General features: G+C 32.3%; 1 protein-coding gene across 6 annotated transcripts in view; it reads left to right on the forward strand.

Moving 5' to 3' along the window:
- LOC111147534 (SUMO1/sentrin specific peptidase 6) overlaps window positions 1-18406 on the forward strand; it is a 124807-nt gene that overhangs the window by 39854 nt on the left and 66547 nt on the right. For 3 of the 6 annotated variants that reach the window (XM_022503604.1, XM_022503608.1, XM_022503610.1), the window contains exons 4-6: window positions 3032-3174; window positions 4309-4413; window positions 8921-8941. In XM_022503604.1, coding sequence (XP_022359312.1) covers window positions 3032-3174; window positions 4309-4413; window positions 8921-8941 — 269 coding nt within the window. The remainder of the gene's footprint in view (window positions 1-3031; window positions 3175-4308; window positions 4414-8920; window positions 8942-18406) is intronic. The other 3 variants (XM_022503605.1, XM_022503609.1, XM_022503606.1) reach the window with 2 other exon arrangements.

Consider the following 18406-nt stretch of genomic DNA (forward strand, 5'->3'; position numbering starts at 1 on the left):
CATCAGTTGACGGACATTTGGGCTCTTTCCGTAATTTGGCTGTTGTTGATAGTGCTGCTATAAACAGTGGGGTGCATGTGCCCCTTCAAATCAGCATTTTTGTATCCTTTGGTTAAATAGTAGTGCAATTGCTGGGTCATAGGGTAGTTCTATTTTTAACTTTGTGAGTAACCTCCAAACCATTCTCCAGAGTGTGGCATCAGCTTGCATTCCCACCAGCAGTGCAAGAGGGTTCCCCTTTCTCTGCATCCTTGCCAACATCTGTTTCCTGAGTTGTTAATTTTAGCTGTTCTGACAGGTGCGAGGTGATACCTCATTGTGGTTTTGATTTTTACTTCCCTGATGATGAGTGCTAACCATTTTTTTCATGCTTCTGAGATTTTTAACAGGATATGTATCAAAATCATCCAAAGCAGTGGTTCTCCCGTGTTAGTGTACATCAGAATCACCTGGAAGGTTTGATAATAAGATTGCTGGACCCCACTTTCAGAGTTTCTGATTTAGGAGATCTGGAGTGGGGCTGCTAATTTTCATTTTAAGTGTTCCCAAAGGATGCTGGTTCTCTGGTCCGGTGAACCATACTTTGACAACTCTTCATTGATTTAGGGCCTTTTTTTTTTTTTTTTTTTTTTTTTAAATAACATGGGAATAGACCAATGTCATAATGACTGGATAGGCCTAATTTTTATCAGCTGAATGTATCATAATGACATAATAAAAGAATTTATGGGCTTTATTTTAATTAATTAGTTAATTTGAGGGGGGAGACTCAGGGAGACAATCTCTAAGCAGACTCGTGCTGAGCATGGAGCCTGACGTGGGGCTCGATCTCACCATCCATGAGATGATGACCTCAGCCAAAAACATGATTTGGGCCCTTAACCAACTAAGCCATGCAGGAGCCCCAATCTATGAACTTTCTAAGAAAAGATATCTGTATTTCTAATTGAGTGGAACTATTGGTTACTGAATTCCTGCCTATCTGCCCATTTCAGGGCTCAGCGATTTGTGTATGTTTTTGTTAATGCATGAAATAACCCCATGATTACAAGGAAAGTTACTTGGCCTGAAAGACAAGTCTGTTTGATTCCTAAATTGTTATTTCCACAATAATGCTTTATTTCCTATGAAAAAGGTCCCTAAATGCAAAAGTGATTGTATTTTCCTACTAACAGAAATAAAAGAGTATAATAATTCAAGTGTTTTTATCCCCTATGGTTTTTTTTTTTCTGTTATTAGTTGTTTATCTTGGTTTTGATCACACTGTCTAATCTCTTTGAGCCTGCTATGAATGGCAAATATTGCATATGAAAAGTCAGATACTTTGAGGCCTAGAAAATTACCTGTTTCTGGAGGAGATATGTATTTACTTCTGGCTAGTTACTAGGAACATTAGCAATCTCTATCTCAGATCATCTTAATTCAGTGGTTCTCCAAGTATGGTCTCTGATTGGCAGTATCAGCATCACTTGGGGACTTGCTAGAATTACAGATTGTTTGGATCACCACAGGCCTAATGAATAAGAATAAACTGTAAAAGGTTGGACACAGCAATTTAACACACCATTCAGGTAATTCTGATTTACACTAAAAATTTGAGAACTGCCTTAATTGAACTGAAGGTTGAGATGATTAGAAGGTGGATTTCAGTCTATACAATGACTGCTATTCATAGGCTGTAATTCTGATCCAAAGTTTGAGGGGTTTATGAGGCCCTTCCTATATGGTGGATCTTCGTCTCCACTTTTTGTCTCTAGCTCTCTGTTGGAAGTTCATTTTAGCCTCTCAGTTGCGTCTTCTGGAATCAATAGGTGCCTCAGGGGAAAATACAAATCTGGGCTCAGAGCTCTGCGGTTCTTGTTCCTATCTTAATTCTTACTTATTCACTACTTCCAGAGCCCTCAGGCATCTCAAACATACATATTTTTTTAATTTGTATTTTGTCTAGCGTTTTTCTAGTTTTCAGAGAGTAGAAGGAAATTGATCTGCATTACTTAATCTACCATTACCAGAAGTGGAGGAGTCTGAAGCCCTTGGCTATAAAAGATTAGGAAGTAAAGCAATGTCTTGAGGAGGAGAAATGATAAGCAGTGTGTCAAAAATAGGTCTTTTTTGGAACTTTGTAATGTAGATATGCCTAAAAATAGGAATGGTATTGACACAATGAACTCTGTACTCAGGAGGACCTTTTTTGTGGGAGCTATTTTTTTAGGGAACTCTGTTAGGTTTCCATGGAGATCAACTGGTGGGGGGAGCCATGTTCCTATCTTCTTATGACTGTATTTTATAAATGAGTAAGAAATAAAATATTAAACTATTGTTTCAAAATCAAGTAGATAATGATTTTTAAAGTGTTTGGGGCAGTTATCACTCAGAACTGAAGATTTTTCTTCTCAATGAGTCTGAAAGCAGCTTTTAAATATCTGGTGAAATGAATGTAATAAAAGTTGGTTTCTTTGTTGAAAAGAACTTCCCAAGAAATGCCCATCCTGTTGTCATACTATGATCCCCCCAAAGTGATTGTTAATGATGTGTGTACATGATCATTTGCAACTATGAAAGTATCAAGACATTTCAGTTTCTGTGTTTGTATAGAAACTTTGACGTTAAGGCCACACTCCTTGTATGAGTTGAAGTGGTAACTTATTGCCATATTTGACTTGTACTTGTCCTACAGATAGCAGCAACAAGGGAAATTTTTTTTTTTTTTTTACTCTTAGGAAAGAGCTATTCTAAGATACTCTACCCTCAAGTCTTTTGTTTTTCTCTTTTAATTATCTCAAATACCTTTGGAGACTTTTAAATGAAAAGGAAATAATACTGTACACATCCATGTTCCTACATATTTGTGTTATTCTTAGGAAAAAAAAAGTATTACAGTTGAATTATTCTTAAATTCATGCCACTGTAATCCCTCTCTCCCATCTATAATAGCTGGTATACATTTTTGTAGCTTTTTTAGTAAGTGGGTTTTCAAACAATCATGTTATGGTGTGTATTGACTCTTAAACATTTATGGATTTTTTTACAGTTAAATCGTCAATCTGAAATTGTTTCTACCAGTTCTGGTGATCCCTGGAAGACATGTGCAAGACGAAACAAGGCTGAAAGTTTAAAACCCTTGAAAGGCAACCCAATTGGACTTAACATGTTGAGCAACAATAAGAAATTGAGGTATAGGCACTTCACTACACATTCCTACAGAAAAGATAAAGTGTTTGACACCAAAAACTAACTACCTTTTTGGCCAGTTGACCCAAACTGTACCTTTTCTTTTCACTTTATTAGCAATGCCAAAAGGTAGAGTTGTTCCAGTGTGTGTATTCTTTGCTTTGAATCCTGGGATTAGGGTTGATTACAGTGATTTCTTGGTTCTGAATAAAAATATTACAGTATTTTTATAAAAATACTGTAATATATATACGTGTGTGTATATATATATAAATATATACAGTAGAATAGGATTTCATAAGATGAACTTGCGCTCACATAATTAGTAAAGTCTTGGTCATAATATTAGAAGTAGAAGGCATTGGAGGGTAGAATGCTCCTATCTCCTCTAGGGGATACTTAATCAGGATTGTCTTAGTAAGGAATTTTTTTTTTTTTTTTTTTTTTTTTTTTTTTTTTTTAGGTATCTTATTCCTCTTCTCTTCTAGATACAACCCACTTTTCCTTTGTGGTACTCATAGGGAACCACTGATATGATTGGGCTCTCATACTTCCCAGAAATAAGTTTGAAAATCACTGTTTCATTTCAATTTTGTCAATTTATAGATAGAAAACTGAGGTACATAAAGGCTAAGTAACTTTGAAGTCAGTGGCAGAGTCAGAAGTAGAATTTGGGACTTCTGACTTTTTTTTTCTTTTACAGCAGTACATTTTGTTTTTATTTTGGCATGTAAGAAAACTTTATAATACTCATGGTTTAAAAGCTTTTTATATGGATAGTCCCTAATAGAGAAGAAGAAAAGAAAATATATCTGAATTAATTTATAAGATATAGTGCAGAACATTCATTTAGGGTTCCTGCTTTCTATTCCAGTGTTCTTCTACTTTGTATCTTTCATGAATTGTATTGGAAACATTTCAGAGACAAATTCAGAGAGTGGAAAACTCCTAATGGACAATTTAATGTGGTCAATTGGGTTGGATTGATATATAAATATATTTAAATATATATATTTTTCTTAGTGTGAAGGTTTTTGTGTGTGTATGTGTGTAGGTTCAGATTTGAAAGGATTTCTTTTGCATATGTTTGTGTAATTTTCCTTAGTTCAAATTATTCTTCGTCTCTTGCATCTGCAGTGAAAATGCACAAAATGCATCAATATGTTCCGGAACTGTAGTTCATGGTAGACGTTTTCAACATGCTAATGCACAGATATCACTAGTAAAAACAGCAGCTCAAAGGTAAGGATTCGAATTGCCTTTGTTTTGTGTGTGTGTGTGTGTGTGTGTGTGTGTGTGTGTACATCCTTTTTAATTGTTTGGCAGATTTTTTTTTTTCTTTTTCCTTTAACCACTTTTTTTTACTTTGTGGAACTTTACTGTGTCTCTCTTGTCTGTAACAAGATATTCCTGTCTCTGAAATAATTCATATTTTAGAACTTTATTATTATATATCTGTTTTTGAATAAATCATATTTGTAAGTAGAGATGTAAATAAGGGCCTTTTTATTGCATTATATTCCAGTTAAATTAATCTGATTTTACAACATTGACTGTACAACATTTGACAAGAAATCTTCAGCTGGTGGTTTAGCTCTGATGAGTAAAACTACAGTTATTAGCTTACTTTCTTTCTAAGATTTATTGGATTTCATAGTACGAAAATAACTCACATTATTAGTTTTAGCTGAGAAAATTTTGGTTTTAGTAGATTTGGTGGTTCTCATTGATCATCAAAGTAATACTTGAACCTTGAAATAATGAAAGTAACAATGGGGAAATCTTACTGCTTTAAGTGTGGGTTTTTCATGACCGTTTTTGAATTATGAAATTTCAGTTGAATTTCAGTTCTGAGCCAATTCTAGTTGACTAAGAAATTCTTAGGATCCAACAATAAAATAATTTTTGCATTATGAATAGTTGTATAAGATATTTTTATAAATAGTAAAATTTAAGGATTTGGTATCTATGCTAAATTCTTCATTTTTTAAAATGTCAATCCAGATTGTTGCTTATTCAGAAAATGTCCTGACTCTTAGAAACCGTTTCTTTATTTGCTATGTACATAGATTTGGTATAGCATAGATTTTTAACTTAAAAACCATAAATCTTTCTCATACTTTAAGCTCTTTCTTTTGCTTAAATATTTTATTATAGATAAAAGATTATAACATTAGATATTGAGAAATTCAACAAGAAAGAAAGAGAACTTATTGCACATACCAAAAAATTTGCTTTTTTACTGTAAAGTACACAAATCAAACTCTAGCTGACATACGGCACAAACATGAGAATAATAAAAGGAGAATAATTAGTGGGGAGGCAAAAAGAAGAGACACTGTTTTTCACACACTGATCACATTGATAGAATCCATTGCTGACAAAGATTTGTCTTTTTTATATTCTGAAAATTGGTCCATCTTGAAATATTATTTATGGTTTATAATCAACTGATATATTCTACAACCAAAATTATTATTGCTTTTGAGCTGATTTATTAGTTTGGAATTATTTGCAGTGTGACCTGTTCTCTCCATCTCTACTTTCATCATTGGTAATTTATAAAACTGATTTCATTCTGGAAATTGGTTTGTGTTTTGTTTTATTCTAGGTCTTGGCACCTGTTACACCTTGCATATGTATTACTGGTATCTGCATAAAAGATCAGATCCTGTTAAGAGGAAATGACATTTACTAGTAAAATATTTCTTAAAAAACAAACAAAACCCTGAATTAGTTTGTATTTAGAGGAAACACTCCTGAGTGAAAATACCTGACAAGAACAACTAGGGGCAGTAAGGAAAACTGAAAAGTCATGTTAGCAGATTCTATTTATGTTTGTCTGTTATTTATAAAATAAACATTCCTTATTCTTGCTACAATGTGTCGTTAAAAATATTTTGACATTCAAAAACAATTCATTGAGAGTTTTTCTAAGTTTCTTCCTTCAAAACCATTGAGTGATTTTATGCTACCTGCCAGGTATAGATGTGGTACAGAGTAGTCAAAGGTGTATATGACGAAGTCCCTGCTTTCAATCTCAAGTTTGACTAGGGTAGAGGATAGAAAGATGAGTAAACAAATAATTACATGGTGAGCACAGTGTAGTAGATACAGTTTGCCTAGTGCTGTTTCAGAGAAGGGAGCTGTGAAGAATTCACAAAGAAGTATTAAAGAAGCTTTTCCGTGAACTAGCTAGAAAAGAACACTCCATGTAGTAGGAATCACATCTTCAAAGGCATGAAGAAAGCCTTCACCTAAGATGGTTACTACCGTTTAAAAAAAAAAAAAAGTTCCTACCAAACCTTTGGTTTTATTTTCTTTATTTTTCCTTTTTTTTAAACCTTTGGTTTTAATTAGTGTAGTTTTGGCAGTTGCCAGGCTTCAGAAGAGGTGAGCACCCTTGTTTTTACAACTCAACTCTTAATTTGAAATTAAAGGAAATGCTACAAGTTGGTAAATCACACAGTCCTCTTGGAGAGAGTGGTATATCTTGTCTTTTAAGAGTAAGTCACACCTGCATTTTGAATAATTTGTAGTTCTTTATTAAGATACGGGAACAAGTACATCACACTTTTTTAATCTGAAGGGAATAAATGAAAATTCTTAAAATACCTGCTTAGATTAGCTACTATTTGGGAGAACATTATGATTTCAGTCTATTTTCTTATTGCTACTACAAATCTTAATATAAATTATATTTAAAAGATAGGTTGTTTATGTACTAATAGTAATGGAGGAGGATAGTCTTAGTATAGAAAGATGGAATGTAGAAATTAAAAAAATCTTTATAACTCTATACCATCTCCACCCCTCACTTCAATGAGACTTGCTAAAAGAGCACATTTACTGGTTTATATTTTATTTACATTTTCACTTTTTTTTTTTTTTTATGAAGGATAGGCGAAAAGACTTATAAGGACCGTAGGGGAAAATGAATGTCTGCAAAAGCATATATAATCCATAAATGGGAAAATGGGCTCCTGGAATAAGCAAGACTTAATTATTAATGAAAAGCATCAGTTTGAAAGAGTTTTTGAAGTCTTAAATCAGGTCATGGATACCAGAATCAATCTCTCTTTTTTCTCCCTTTTTAAAAAAAAATTTAAGAACACTAGTACAGCACTAGTACAAGAATGAAATAGTCCAACAAGAATGTAAGTTGACATTTTTACAAAGTCCTAATTACTAATAATGGCTTCCCTCTCCATTTTTTAAAAGCTTTTCTTAATATGTATGCTCTAGGTCAGGACTTGACAAGAAACACATTGAGGAATCTTATAGAAGCACAGTGACTAATTTAGATATATCATAATAAATGCAATTTCTTCAAGGATAAGAGAAATGAGCATGGGCATATACATATATTTGTTTTGTGTTTTTTGTTTTCTTCCTAACTCCCTTGGTTTATTGGAAAGAAACAAACCTGTTTCTTCTACTGCTACTCTGTCTTCTACCTCTTTCCTTTACTCTATACAGGTGAGTTTATAAAAACAAAAAACAAGAGGCTACTAAATTCTCACTTCTTGGACACAACAGTGTAGAGCTGATAATGGCTTTATTAGGTATTAATGCCTAACTTCCTGGTTTTTTTTTTACTTTTTCTGGAAATAGAGCTCCAGTAGAAATAAATATATAAGTTGGACTGTATTTAAACTTTCATGTTTATAATTTGTTTTATTTACTTTAATGTGGTGGTAATATTCCCTCACTTTTTTGTCATTTATCCAACATAAATTTATTTTATACATTATCCTTGTCCTGTTTTTTTAATCGTAAATGTAAATTTTCAAATATGTTATTCATGTAAGCTTACAACTTTTTACTATTGAAAAACTTTTAAAATAAGAGTTTCTTTCCAGTGTTGCTTATTTAAAACCACATAACCTTTTTTTTTTTTTTTTTTTTTTTTTTTAAATTTACTAGGATTGATGCTTTGTTTGCTTCATGCTATAGGAATATTAGAGTTAATATGGGGACTTGGGGGATTTGTAAACTATGTTTTGCTTATAATTAGTTCTGAATATTTTGCTCATTTTATAGTAAAGAATAATTATAGGATATGAATCTTATTCTAAATTGATGATTTTTCTAATTTTACTCTTGAGTAATTGATACTGATAACTTTTTAGATTTTCCATGAACTGTGAAGGATGGACCTGTTGTACATTGGGTTTTTAATTGGAGGCCATGATTTTAAATCCCAGGCCTTCCCTTGTGTCCAGAAGCATATGCTGCTATATTTAACATATGGCATTATGTTTCAACCTTAAAATAATTAAATAATAATAATTAAAATAACAAAAGTTTCAAGCTTAAAATAATTCTTTTTTTCTTGCTTAGAAGCTAATTATCATACCTGGTAGCAGAATTGGAACCACTAAAAATTTTAAAGCTTTCATTTCAGGAAGTTATATTGTTCTTAGAAGACTGGTTATGTAACTACTCTAAAATAACATATCCTCAAATGGTTGATGGTTAAATAAAGCTCTCAAGAATCTTTCATCTCTTTGTACATCCTTTTTTCTTAAATATGTTTGGATATAAATTTTCTGTATTAACAAAAATTGAAAAACAGTTTACATATCTGACAAGGTTCAAAACTTGGTATATAACGTATATATAATGTGTTTAAAACGAATTAATCACCTTAGAGTTTTGCCTTATTGACCACAGTTACTAAAACTACAATGATACATCAAAAATGAGGTCTTGCCTCTTACACTTGTTTTCTTTTTCATGTTTTAAGCAGTCTGGACCAAAAGGAAAGGTAAGCTTAATATTGATGAAATTAGAGCATGGATATAACAGTAAGATGTCAAGATTATTTTTATGCTTTGAAAAATATCCACTGAATTAGAGTTCATCGTAAAGCTTGTAAATTATTTTAGTAAAAGGAAACATTAATGGCATAACATGATATTTGACTTATGTGGGTAGTGTTTTACCATAATTTTCAATATGGTTATATATTTATGGTGATGTGACTGCTTTCCTTCTAAAAGTAGAACATTTTAATGCCTTAGTGATTAGTGGTTTTTGTTAATAACACTAAAATCTTGTTATATTTTACCAATAATATTTTTGTTTTTACACTTTACTAGATAGAGTTGAGGAGGAAAATGGAATTAGAATACCTTACACATGGAGTTAAAATTCCAGAAATCAGTGTATCCTATTCAGACCCCAAACAGAATTTATGATCACTGTTTGTTCCCTTTGTGATAACATTGGTAGGCACATGTCCTTTAGCAGAAGTGTTGAATGATGTAAATAACAAGGAAACACATTTTTTAAGAGTGCACGTTTCTTTGAGTAGTGAAATGATTATAATTGTTTTAAAGCAAATGTTTGTAAAAATAGCTTCTCTCCTCGGTGTATTATGTAGAAGTTTTTGTGCATGTACATCTTTTTTCTTTTATGAGAATTACAAAAGCTTTTTATGAATCTCGCCACAAAAAACAGGTTAACAGTCCTTGTATTAAACCAATACTTACAATGTCATTGGTGAAGGTCAAAAGAAGGGAAGTAAGTTCTCTAAGTTTGTTTAATTATATAATTTTAACTCCATAATTTTTATAAAGTTGTAGAGAAATCAAAGAGGACAACTTGCAGTGTTTTATAAAATGCTACATATTCCACCTTCCTTAAGGTTCTTTAAGGTTTGGAAATAATAAAGATGGTCCTGTTAGCAAAATTTTTAGGCATATTTTATAATTCTGAAATACTTCACAATTCTTACATGTTTTTAGGTGGATGGGTTGTGCAGATTATTTACTGTCTGCTGGGAAAGAAAAATTATTTTCCCATTGTGTCTGTTTTTCTCTTTGAGTAAAGCATTATTTTCTGTCAGATGTAGGTGACATCTTTTTGACTCGTAAGTGACTACATACATGTTTTTTTTGAAAACCATTAATAAGATTTTTAAAATAAAATTACTGAAGAATGTACATTAAATAACTCTTTATACAGTCAACTCAAAATACCCTTTTGTTTTATATAAATACTTTCCCCGTATGGTATACCAGATAAAATGTATTCTCATATTCTAATATTCTCAAATTAATGTTAAGGTCTTAGATTATTTGGTTTTTCACAATAGCCTTGGAGGATTTATACTGATTTTTTGCACGTTTTGGTTTACACATATTTCTGTAGTGGAAATTTGTTTATTGGTATATTCAGCAAATATTTCATGACTTTATGTGCCAGGCACTATTCTAGGAGCAGACAGAAATCCCTACCCTCTTGGAGCTTAACATTCTTACTGGAATAATTCTGGAATAGGAGTCAGAAGATGTGGAATTGAGTAATCAACAATTCCTGTAGGCACATAACTTACTGTAAATGGGGATGATAATATTTGTCCAATTTTTAAAGATTTGTGAAGAACAAGTGAGATAATTTTGTGACACTGACTTTTATACTGTGAAATTTGAAATTTTTGTAATAGTAACAGATCTTGAAATTCTTTCAGTCTTTTATATTAAGCTTACTGTCAGGGAGTAGATATGAAGCTGTTTATAAAATACCTTATAGTGAATATACCTGGTGCTTTATTCAGCAGTATAGTTATCTTTAGGTTGAATTTAGCCCATTAATCCTTTGGATCCTTACATAAAATTATTTTGTGTTTATCTTTGTCGGACATAGATTAGGTGAAAAGAACTTTTGCATCAATACATTTTACTTTGTGAATTCTTTTCACATAACCCTTTTTGTCTCCTTGTGAACACTAAGTCACATCTTTTTTCTCATCTTTATGGAGAAGATCGTTTATCTTTATCCTTCAATACATGAGAGACTATAAAAACCTCTGTACTAAATGATTTATTTACAAGAGAATGGTTTCTCTAATAAACAAAAACTAGGTAGTTGTGGAAGGTTAATCTTTTCTAGGTTTTTTTCCTACATGTACACTGGGCACAATGGAGTTTAAAACCACACTGTAATAAATAATAAATAGCAATATTAAAATCTAAAGCTTGCAAAAATTCAAAAAATTGCCACCATTTTTATTGTTGTTGTAGGTGACTTTGTCAGTTTGAATGACTCAAATTCTTCTCTGACTCCTAGACAAATTGGTTGTGAATACAGTGTACGTGGTAGTACCAGCAATCTGGAATATTTAAACTGGTATTAGAGCTGTTCTTTTTTTCCTGTGTAGATAAACAATCCATTGACCCATTGTGACACTGAAGCACACAGTGATTTTCAAATTTAAAATTTTTTAAAAATTTTGAAAAGCATGTGTGTATTATAGGGAATTTTGAAACAATAATAAAGTACAAAGATGAATAGAATACAATGAAAGAAAATATATGAAATACTAGGAATGTTTACATAAAGGGTGTGTTTGAAAAGACGAGTATAGAGATTTTATAATTTTCTAAAAGCTCTCAAAATAGAAAATTACATTATTAGGATACCAGTGCATTCCTTTCCAATATTTTTTCCATACTTTTTAATATACCCAACACACATGGAATCGTAGTAAAAATACAGCTGCATATTTTGAATTTTTGCTTAACATTTTGTCCTTTTTTCACTGTCATTAAGTTGACTTCTAAAAATGATTTTTAATGAATGCATAATAGGTTGTCTTGCAGATATACGTAATTTATTTACCCATTAGCTCATTATTGTTATATGTGATACATTCATGAACAACTTCATGTATAAATTTCTAAATGAAGCTCTTAAATCTCTGGTAAAGGATTATTTAGATTAGGTCACAAATGTTTTTAATGCTCTTCAGAAGTACTGCTGAGTTTTACAGAGAGGTGGTACCAATTTATAGTAACATTATAAATTGCTGTCTGAACATAATATGAAAATAAAATTATATTCATATAATACTGTCTTCTTTGGAATTATGAGTGATCTAAAACCTTAGATATAATAAAGTTGAGCAGCAGGATGATAGACTACAAGACTAATAGTGTTAATAATTGTTTCCTTCATTCATCTCTGATCAATTGGAGTGTATAGTGAGAGACTAAAATTTTATTCACAGCAGCAACTAAAATTAAATACCCAGTAATAAAGTTAATAATTTATAAATCCTTTATAAGTGTATCTAAGACTTTGAGGCCTATGTTATGTTTCTGGTTGGTGGTTACCAGTGCTCCTTAAAGTAAATTTAATGGAATTTTAATCAAAATTTCAGTGACTTTGTTGTTATTTTAAATTTGACCAATCAAACCTAAGGTTTATTTAGCAGAGTACAGCCATACTTGAGAACAGCAATAGATTTTTTTTTTAAAAGAAGAATAGAGGAAGAGAAGAACAACTTGTCTTGCCACATAAAACATAGTGTAAAGAAAATAGTGACTGAATATGGAAACCTTAGAAAAAGACCAGGAAGAGTAAACCAACTAGAGAGTCCTGGTATATCCCATTTCCAACCAAGATGTCCAGTCAGTAAATACAAAAAAGTTTGCAGTGTCTTTAAATGACTGAATTATGATCTTTGTACCTTGGCCAAAAAATGAGTATTTTAAGTTTCTGCATGATGGGCAGTAGTGGTTCAGTTTTTGTTAACAATACCATCTTTTTTTTTTTTCAATACCATCTTTTTACAGCAATGTTTGTACAGTTATTTGACCTGATAAATGCACTTTGATTTAGATATACACGTTTATTCATTCCAAGTATTTTTCAAGTGCTTGCTATAGTCTGAGCATAAGGGTACAGTGATGAACAAAACAGACAAGATCCCTGCACTCCTGTGGTTTACCTTTTGATGGGCAAAGACTGATAATGAACAAGTAAGACATGGAATAATAGGTTCTTTAAAAAAAAAAAAAAAACAAATTTTACTTTTTTATTAGAGTGAGTGAGCAAGAATGAGCACAGTGGGAGAGGCGGAGAAAAAGGGAGAAATAGACTCCCTGCTGAGTAGGGTTTGATAAAAGAGTGTCAGTCCCATGCCCCTGGGATCATGACCTGAGCCAAAGACAGTTGCTTAACTGACTGAGCCACCCAGGCACCCTGAAATAATAAGTTCTGTGTAAAGAAGCACAATTGGGTGATGTTATAGAGATTGTCAGTATGGTTTCTTTAGATTGCATTTTCAGAGAAACTTAAAAAAATTTTTTTTTTTTTTTTTTTTAAGATTTTGTTTATTGGGGCACCTGGGTGGCTGAGTCAGTTAAGTGTCTTCCTTCAGCTCTGGTCATGATTTCAGGGTCTTGGGATTGAGCCCCACATTGGGATCCCTGCTTGCCGGGGAGTCAGCTTCTCCCTCTCCCTCTGCCTGTTGCTCTGCCTGCTTGTGTACTCTCTCTCTCTGTCAAATAAAAAAAAAAAAAAAGATTTTACTTACCTATTTGACAGCAAGCAGAGGGAGAAGCAGGCTCCCACACTGTACAGGGAGCCTGACGCAGGGCTGAATCCCAGGCCCCTGGGATGATGACCTGAGCTGAAGGCAGAGGTCTAACCGACTAAGCCACCCAGGTGCCCCTCAGAAACTTTTTACTACAAAGCTAACATTTAACAAGGACTAACTGAACGGTCAGCCATGCCATGATCACATAGATGGCTTTTCCAGATAGGAAAGAGATGGTACTAAGATACTAGTGGAAGAATGACATGTTCAGGGAATATAAAGAACGACCACAGTGGCTGGAGTTTAAAAGGAGAAAATGTTACAAGATGGATTTGGCAAGGTCAGCTAGGACCTAGATCTTAAAGCCTTTGTAAGACTTTATATCAGTATACTCACTTAGAAGCTTTCAGGGCATTTTAGATAGGGAAGTGTTAATACCTGATAAATCTTTGAGAGTTTTTAAAAAACAGTGTTTTGTATATGATTTATAATTTGGTGCAATAAAACCTTAAGTCCGTGGCATTGATTTAAGACTAAGGATGTTCCACTTTCCAAATACTGATGTGCTACAAAGGAAAATCGATAATAGTCTGTGACTAAATATTCAAAACTGTCTCAGCAAAATCTAGGGGTTAGGGAGGTAGAAAGGCAGAAATAAAAGGAATCTTTGGCCCTTCTTCTGGGAGGAGAATTGGAAAGGCAAGAAGTAATAGAATTTGAAAGACCTCAGATCATTGGAGATGCAGTAGGAGATCTTGCTTGAAGAAATGGCTGGAATCTTGATAATGTGATGTTAACAGGAATATGTAATCAGAATAAAGGTTGAGAAGAAAGGTAACTGTTAATTAGGGAAGGAAAACAAGTGAATAATAATTGTGCAACCAGTAACAATAGGGGAAAAGAGAAAACAAATAATAGAATTATATACAACAGACAGTAAAGTAAAAGGAAAGGAAAACATGAGGTCTGTCAGTCTTCACAGTAATTATAGTGAGGTTGAATATATTTAATAAAAGATAAATTGGTTGGATTAAACCCAGTTATACTATGTTGTTTAAAAGAATCAGAGATACAGTAACATTCTGTAAGTTCAAAAAAAAAGCTTGTTTAGTATCACAAAAGATGCAAACAGAAAGCATGAGTATAATTTTAATAAAAAGATGAAATTATGGATTAGTACTAAGTGGGAAAAAAGGAGCATGTTTTGTAATAGGCATAATGTATAAAAGTATAACAATTAAATATATAAAATTTCCTTAAAATACTTAAAATGGAAGAAGTTGTTGGTTAATGCACAGCTGTGGAAGATTTTAAATATAGCTCTTGGAAAATTAGACTGATTTATGAGTTTAACAAGAGTTTGGAATAATGAATTTTAACACTTGAATATTAATACACTTATTTTATAGAAATATACATCTTTTAGATCAGTTAGAGCAATGGAAAGATTAATAAAATGAGCTATCATTAAAATCCACCAGCAGAAAACAAGACAACAAAAACCCAGCACCCAGATCCTGGCTTCTAATACCACTCTCTTAAGAAAAGCAACATGAAGAAATGACTGATTTTGGTTTGGGTTAAGGAAAACACAGAACGAATATGAACTCCCTTAGTGTTAGAAACCAGGTACTCAAAAAACAAAAGAATACTTGCCTCAAAAGCCCATATACTAAAATTTTAACATTACAGAGAAGATTTTCATGGACCTTGTGTAAGGATTACAGGTAGGTTATGAAGCATTCTATATTTCTGTAAATATTGCACTATATATATTTTACCAGAATAAAGGAAAAAATGATGTCATATCCAGGGGACACAGGAACCAACTGAAAGCATTCCCAAAGACCAAAACTAAAACAGTTGGATTATACTAAAATATACAATAAATATCCAGGTGTCATATTTGTAAAAATGATTGAATAAATCATTTATTTACTCAGCAATCCTAGGGTTTTATAAACTACATAAAATGAACTGAAGGAAATGGACAGCTCTTCATTATATAATTCTGAATAATTTGTATAGATACTCCACAGTTAAGGAAGTGAAGTTTAACTACCCCACCCCTTTTGTGTGCTGGACTAACTTATTTACAAATAGGGTGTAGAAAGGGAAAAATAGTAACTCCAGAGTGGAGAAACGCAGCAAACACTACCTTAGCCAAATGATCAAGATAACATCACCAGTGAAATCATACTGATACTATGTACCTCCTGATAAAATGTGATGAGAAGGACACTTGAACTCTGCGATATCCTAACCCTCAATTTTTTTTTTTAAGGTTTAATTTATTTACTTAAGAGAGAGTGTGTGTGTGAATGAGTGCACACAAACAGAGGGGAGAGAAGCAGACTCCTCATTGAGCAGGGAGCCCTTTGTGGGACTTGATCAACCCTGAGATCATTACCCCCAAGCTGAAGGCAGAAGCTTAACCGACTGAGCCACCCAGGTGCCCTCCTTCCCCCAAATTTATAACCTTGGTCTAATAATGAGAAAAACATGAGAGTGACCCAGGTTTAGGGGCATTCTACAAAATAACTGCCGATTCTCTTCCAAAATGCCAAGTTCATGAAAGGTCAGGTAAGACTGGGAGACAGGAGGCTAAAGAAACTATACAACTAAATGCAGTGGATCCTGGGTTGGATTCTGGAACAACAACAAAAAAAAGGATATTAGTGGAACAGCTGGTGAAATTCAGATAAAATTTGGGATTTACTTAATAGTAGTGTACCATTGTTGGGTTTTTTTTGTTTGTTTTTGACATTTATATGATGATGAAGGCGCTAACATTAAAAGAAACTGGATGAGGGATAGAATTCTCAATTGTCTTTTCAAATCTTCTGGATATCTAAAATTATTACAAAATTAAGCTTATTTAAAAGAAAACTTTCAGGGCTGAGGGCTCTCTAGCCCTTAATATGCAGCATTTTGAGGTTATTTGAGCAATTCTGCACAGGAGGAAGAAAGTTTTTCAATTGTTTTATGCTGCTTACAAAGTGTTGGGTCCTTGAGGTGAGGGATTTTTTTGTTAGCTTTTGTTTTTGTTTCAACTTCTACACAAAACACAAACCCTTACAAGCAAAAAAATCCCCACCTTGTAGATAACATGACAGGGAAGTTTCTGTGCTGCTTGGTTAAAAGTGAGAAAGAAATACCCACTGAGAAATCCTATGTTTGAGCTGTTTGGAGTTTGAAATTTTTGTATCTGTAGAGTGATGGAGCCCTCAAGCCAAGAAATTAACATAAAATTTGATTTTTGATAACCTAACAATTTTTTTAAAAAATATATTTTAAAGAATACAAGATAGTTTATGGCTGGAAAGTTTTCAAAAATTTTCTTACCAGTAATACTTTCATCCTGAAATTCTTGTATTTGTGTATTAAATTTGAAGGTATACTTTTATTTCTGTAATTTATTCATTACAAAGAAAAATTAGTTTCCCTGTTTATATAGGGAAATATGTAGCACATATTCATTATGTTGTGGCCATAAGATCTGGAAATGTTGGCCAATATACAGAATAGTTTATTAACCTTGCATTATAATACGTGGTAGTTAAGAATATTATATGATACATCCCGTGTGGTGTTTGTTCCCCCTTAGCAAGGCATGGTTTATTGCACTGTCAGATAGCAAAGAATACAGTGCATTTAATGCAGCATTTTCACCAGTCCATGCATGTGTATGATTGGTTGTGTCAGGTGATTTATGTCAGTTATTAGTGAATAAACCTGTATTTATAGCTTACCCCAGAATAAGTAATCAAGTAGGTTCAAACTAAAAAAATCCAAAATATTGGTATTTTCAGATTTTGTGCCCGTTCTCTGTCAAATAATTATTTTCTGTATTGATAATCCTTAGTATTTAAGAATGTATACTATTTGTGTTAGCCACTATTTTAAAAATAAAGAGTTTTAGGAGTTTACCATGCTAATATCATCATTTGAATTCATTGCCTCTGTTGCATTTTAAAGTTGGTATCTTTATTTTTCCAAACTGAAGAGTTATAAAAATTAGAGATTAAAAAATCAATTGTTTGATTTAAAGACTATATTATATCTTCTTAGTGTGAAAGTATATGAAATACAAAAACATGAGTTTTATTTTAAGTTTAGTATAATTAGCTGAATACCTACTCCTTCATAAGTGCTAGTACTACTACAATCTCAAAGCAAATTCTCATCCTTAAAATTCATATCTTCATGAATCCTAAAATTCTGTCAGGGTAGAAATTGCCCAGTTATTCAAATAATGCTGCTCAATAATCATGAAAATTCTGTTACTCATAGTATTGATGCAGTTTGCCAGCTTTCAGATTCTGGCATTGTTATTTAATAGTTATGTGAATGTGAGTGTAGGCAAGTTAACTAACTGTATTGTACCTCAGTCTCATCTATAAAGTGCTAATAATAATAATATAATTTATAAGGTAATATTGAGAATTAAAGTACTTAATAGATATAAAGCCCTTAGAACAGTACCTGGCACATGATGTTCACGATCTGCTAACTGCTATTACAGATACACTACTGTCAGTACTGCTATTTTCTCCTTGTGTCATTCTCCTATTTTGTTTTTAATTTAGGTGTTTTGACTTTTACAACATAAGAGTATGAAATCTTTCAGGAAAAATTTCTTTAGGATTTTTGTTTACTTAATTATATGCTCTGATCGGTATTGATCACTAGGGTGAATGAATTTATAAATAATAGGTAGCCTCTTTTATTTTTAATTCTCTGGCTAAGTAAAATGGGAATATTTTTAAAAATTTTTTATTTAGGGTGGAAAGGTAGCTATTATAGCTCCATGGTCTGTTGCACTTTTTATAAATCTTTAATAGTTTTATCACATAACTAGCTATAGTTTTTTTTTTATTTACCCCCAAATTAGTGTATATTTGG

Source organism: Enhydra lutris, unplaced genomic scaffold (assembly GCF_002288905.1).
Source record: "Enhydra lutris kenyoni isolate GAN:26980312 unplaced genomic scaffold, ASM228890v2 scaffoldscaffold17, whole genome shotgun sequence".
In the NCBI taxonomy this organism is placed as follows: domain Eukaryota; kingdom Metazoa; phylum Chordata; class Mammalia; order Carnivora; family Mustelidae; genus Enhydra; species Enhydra lutris.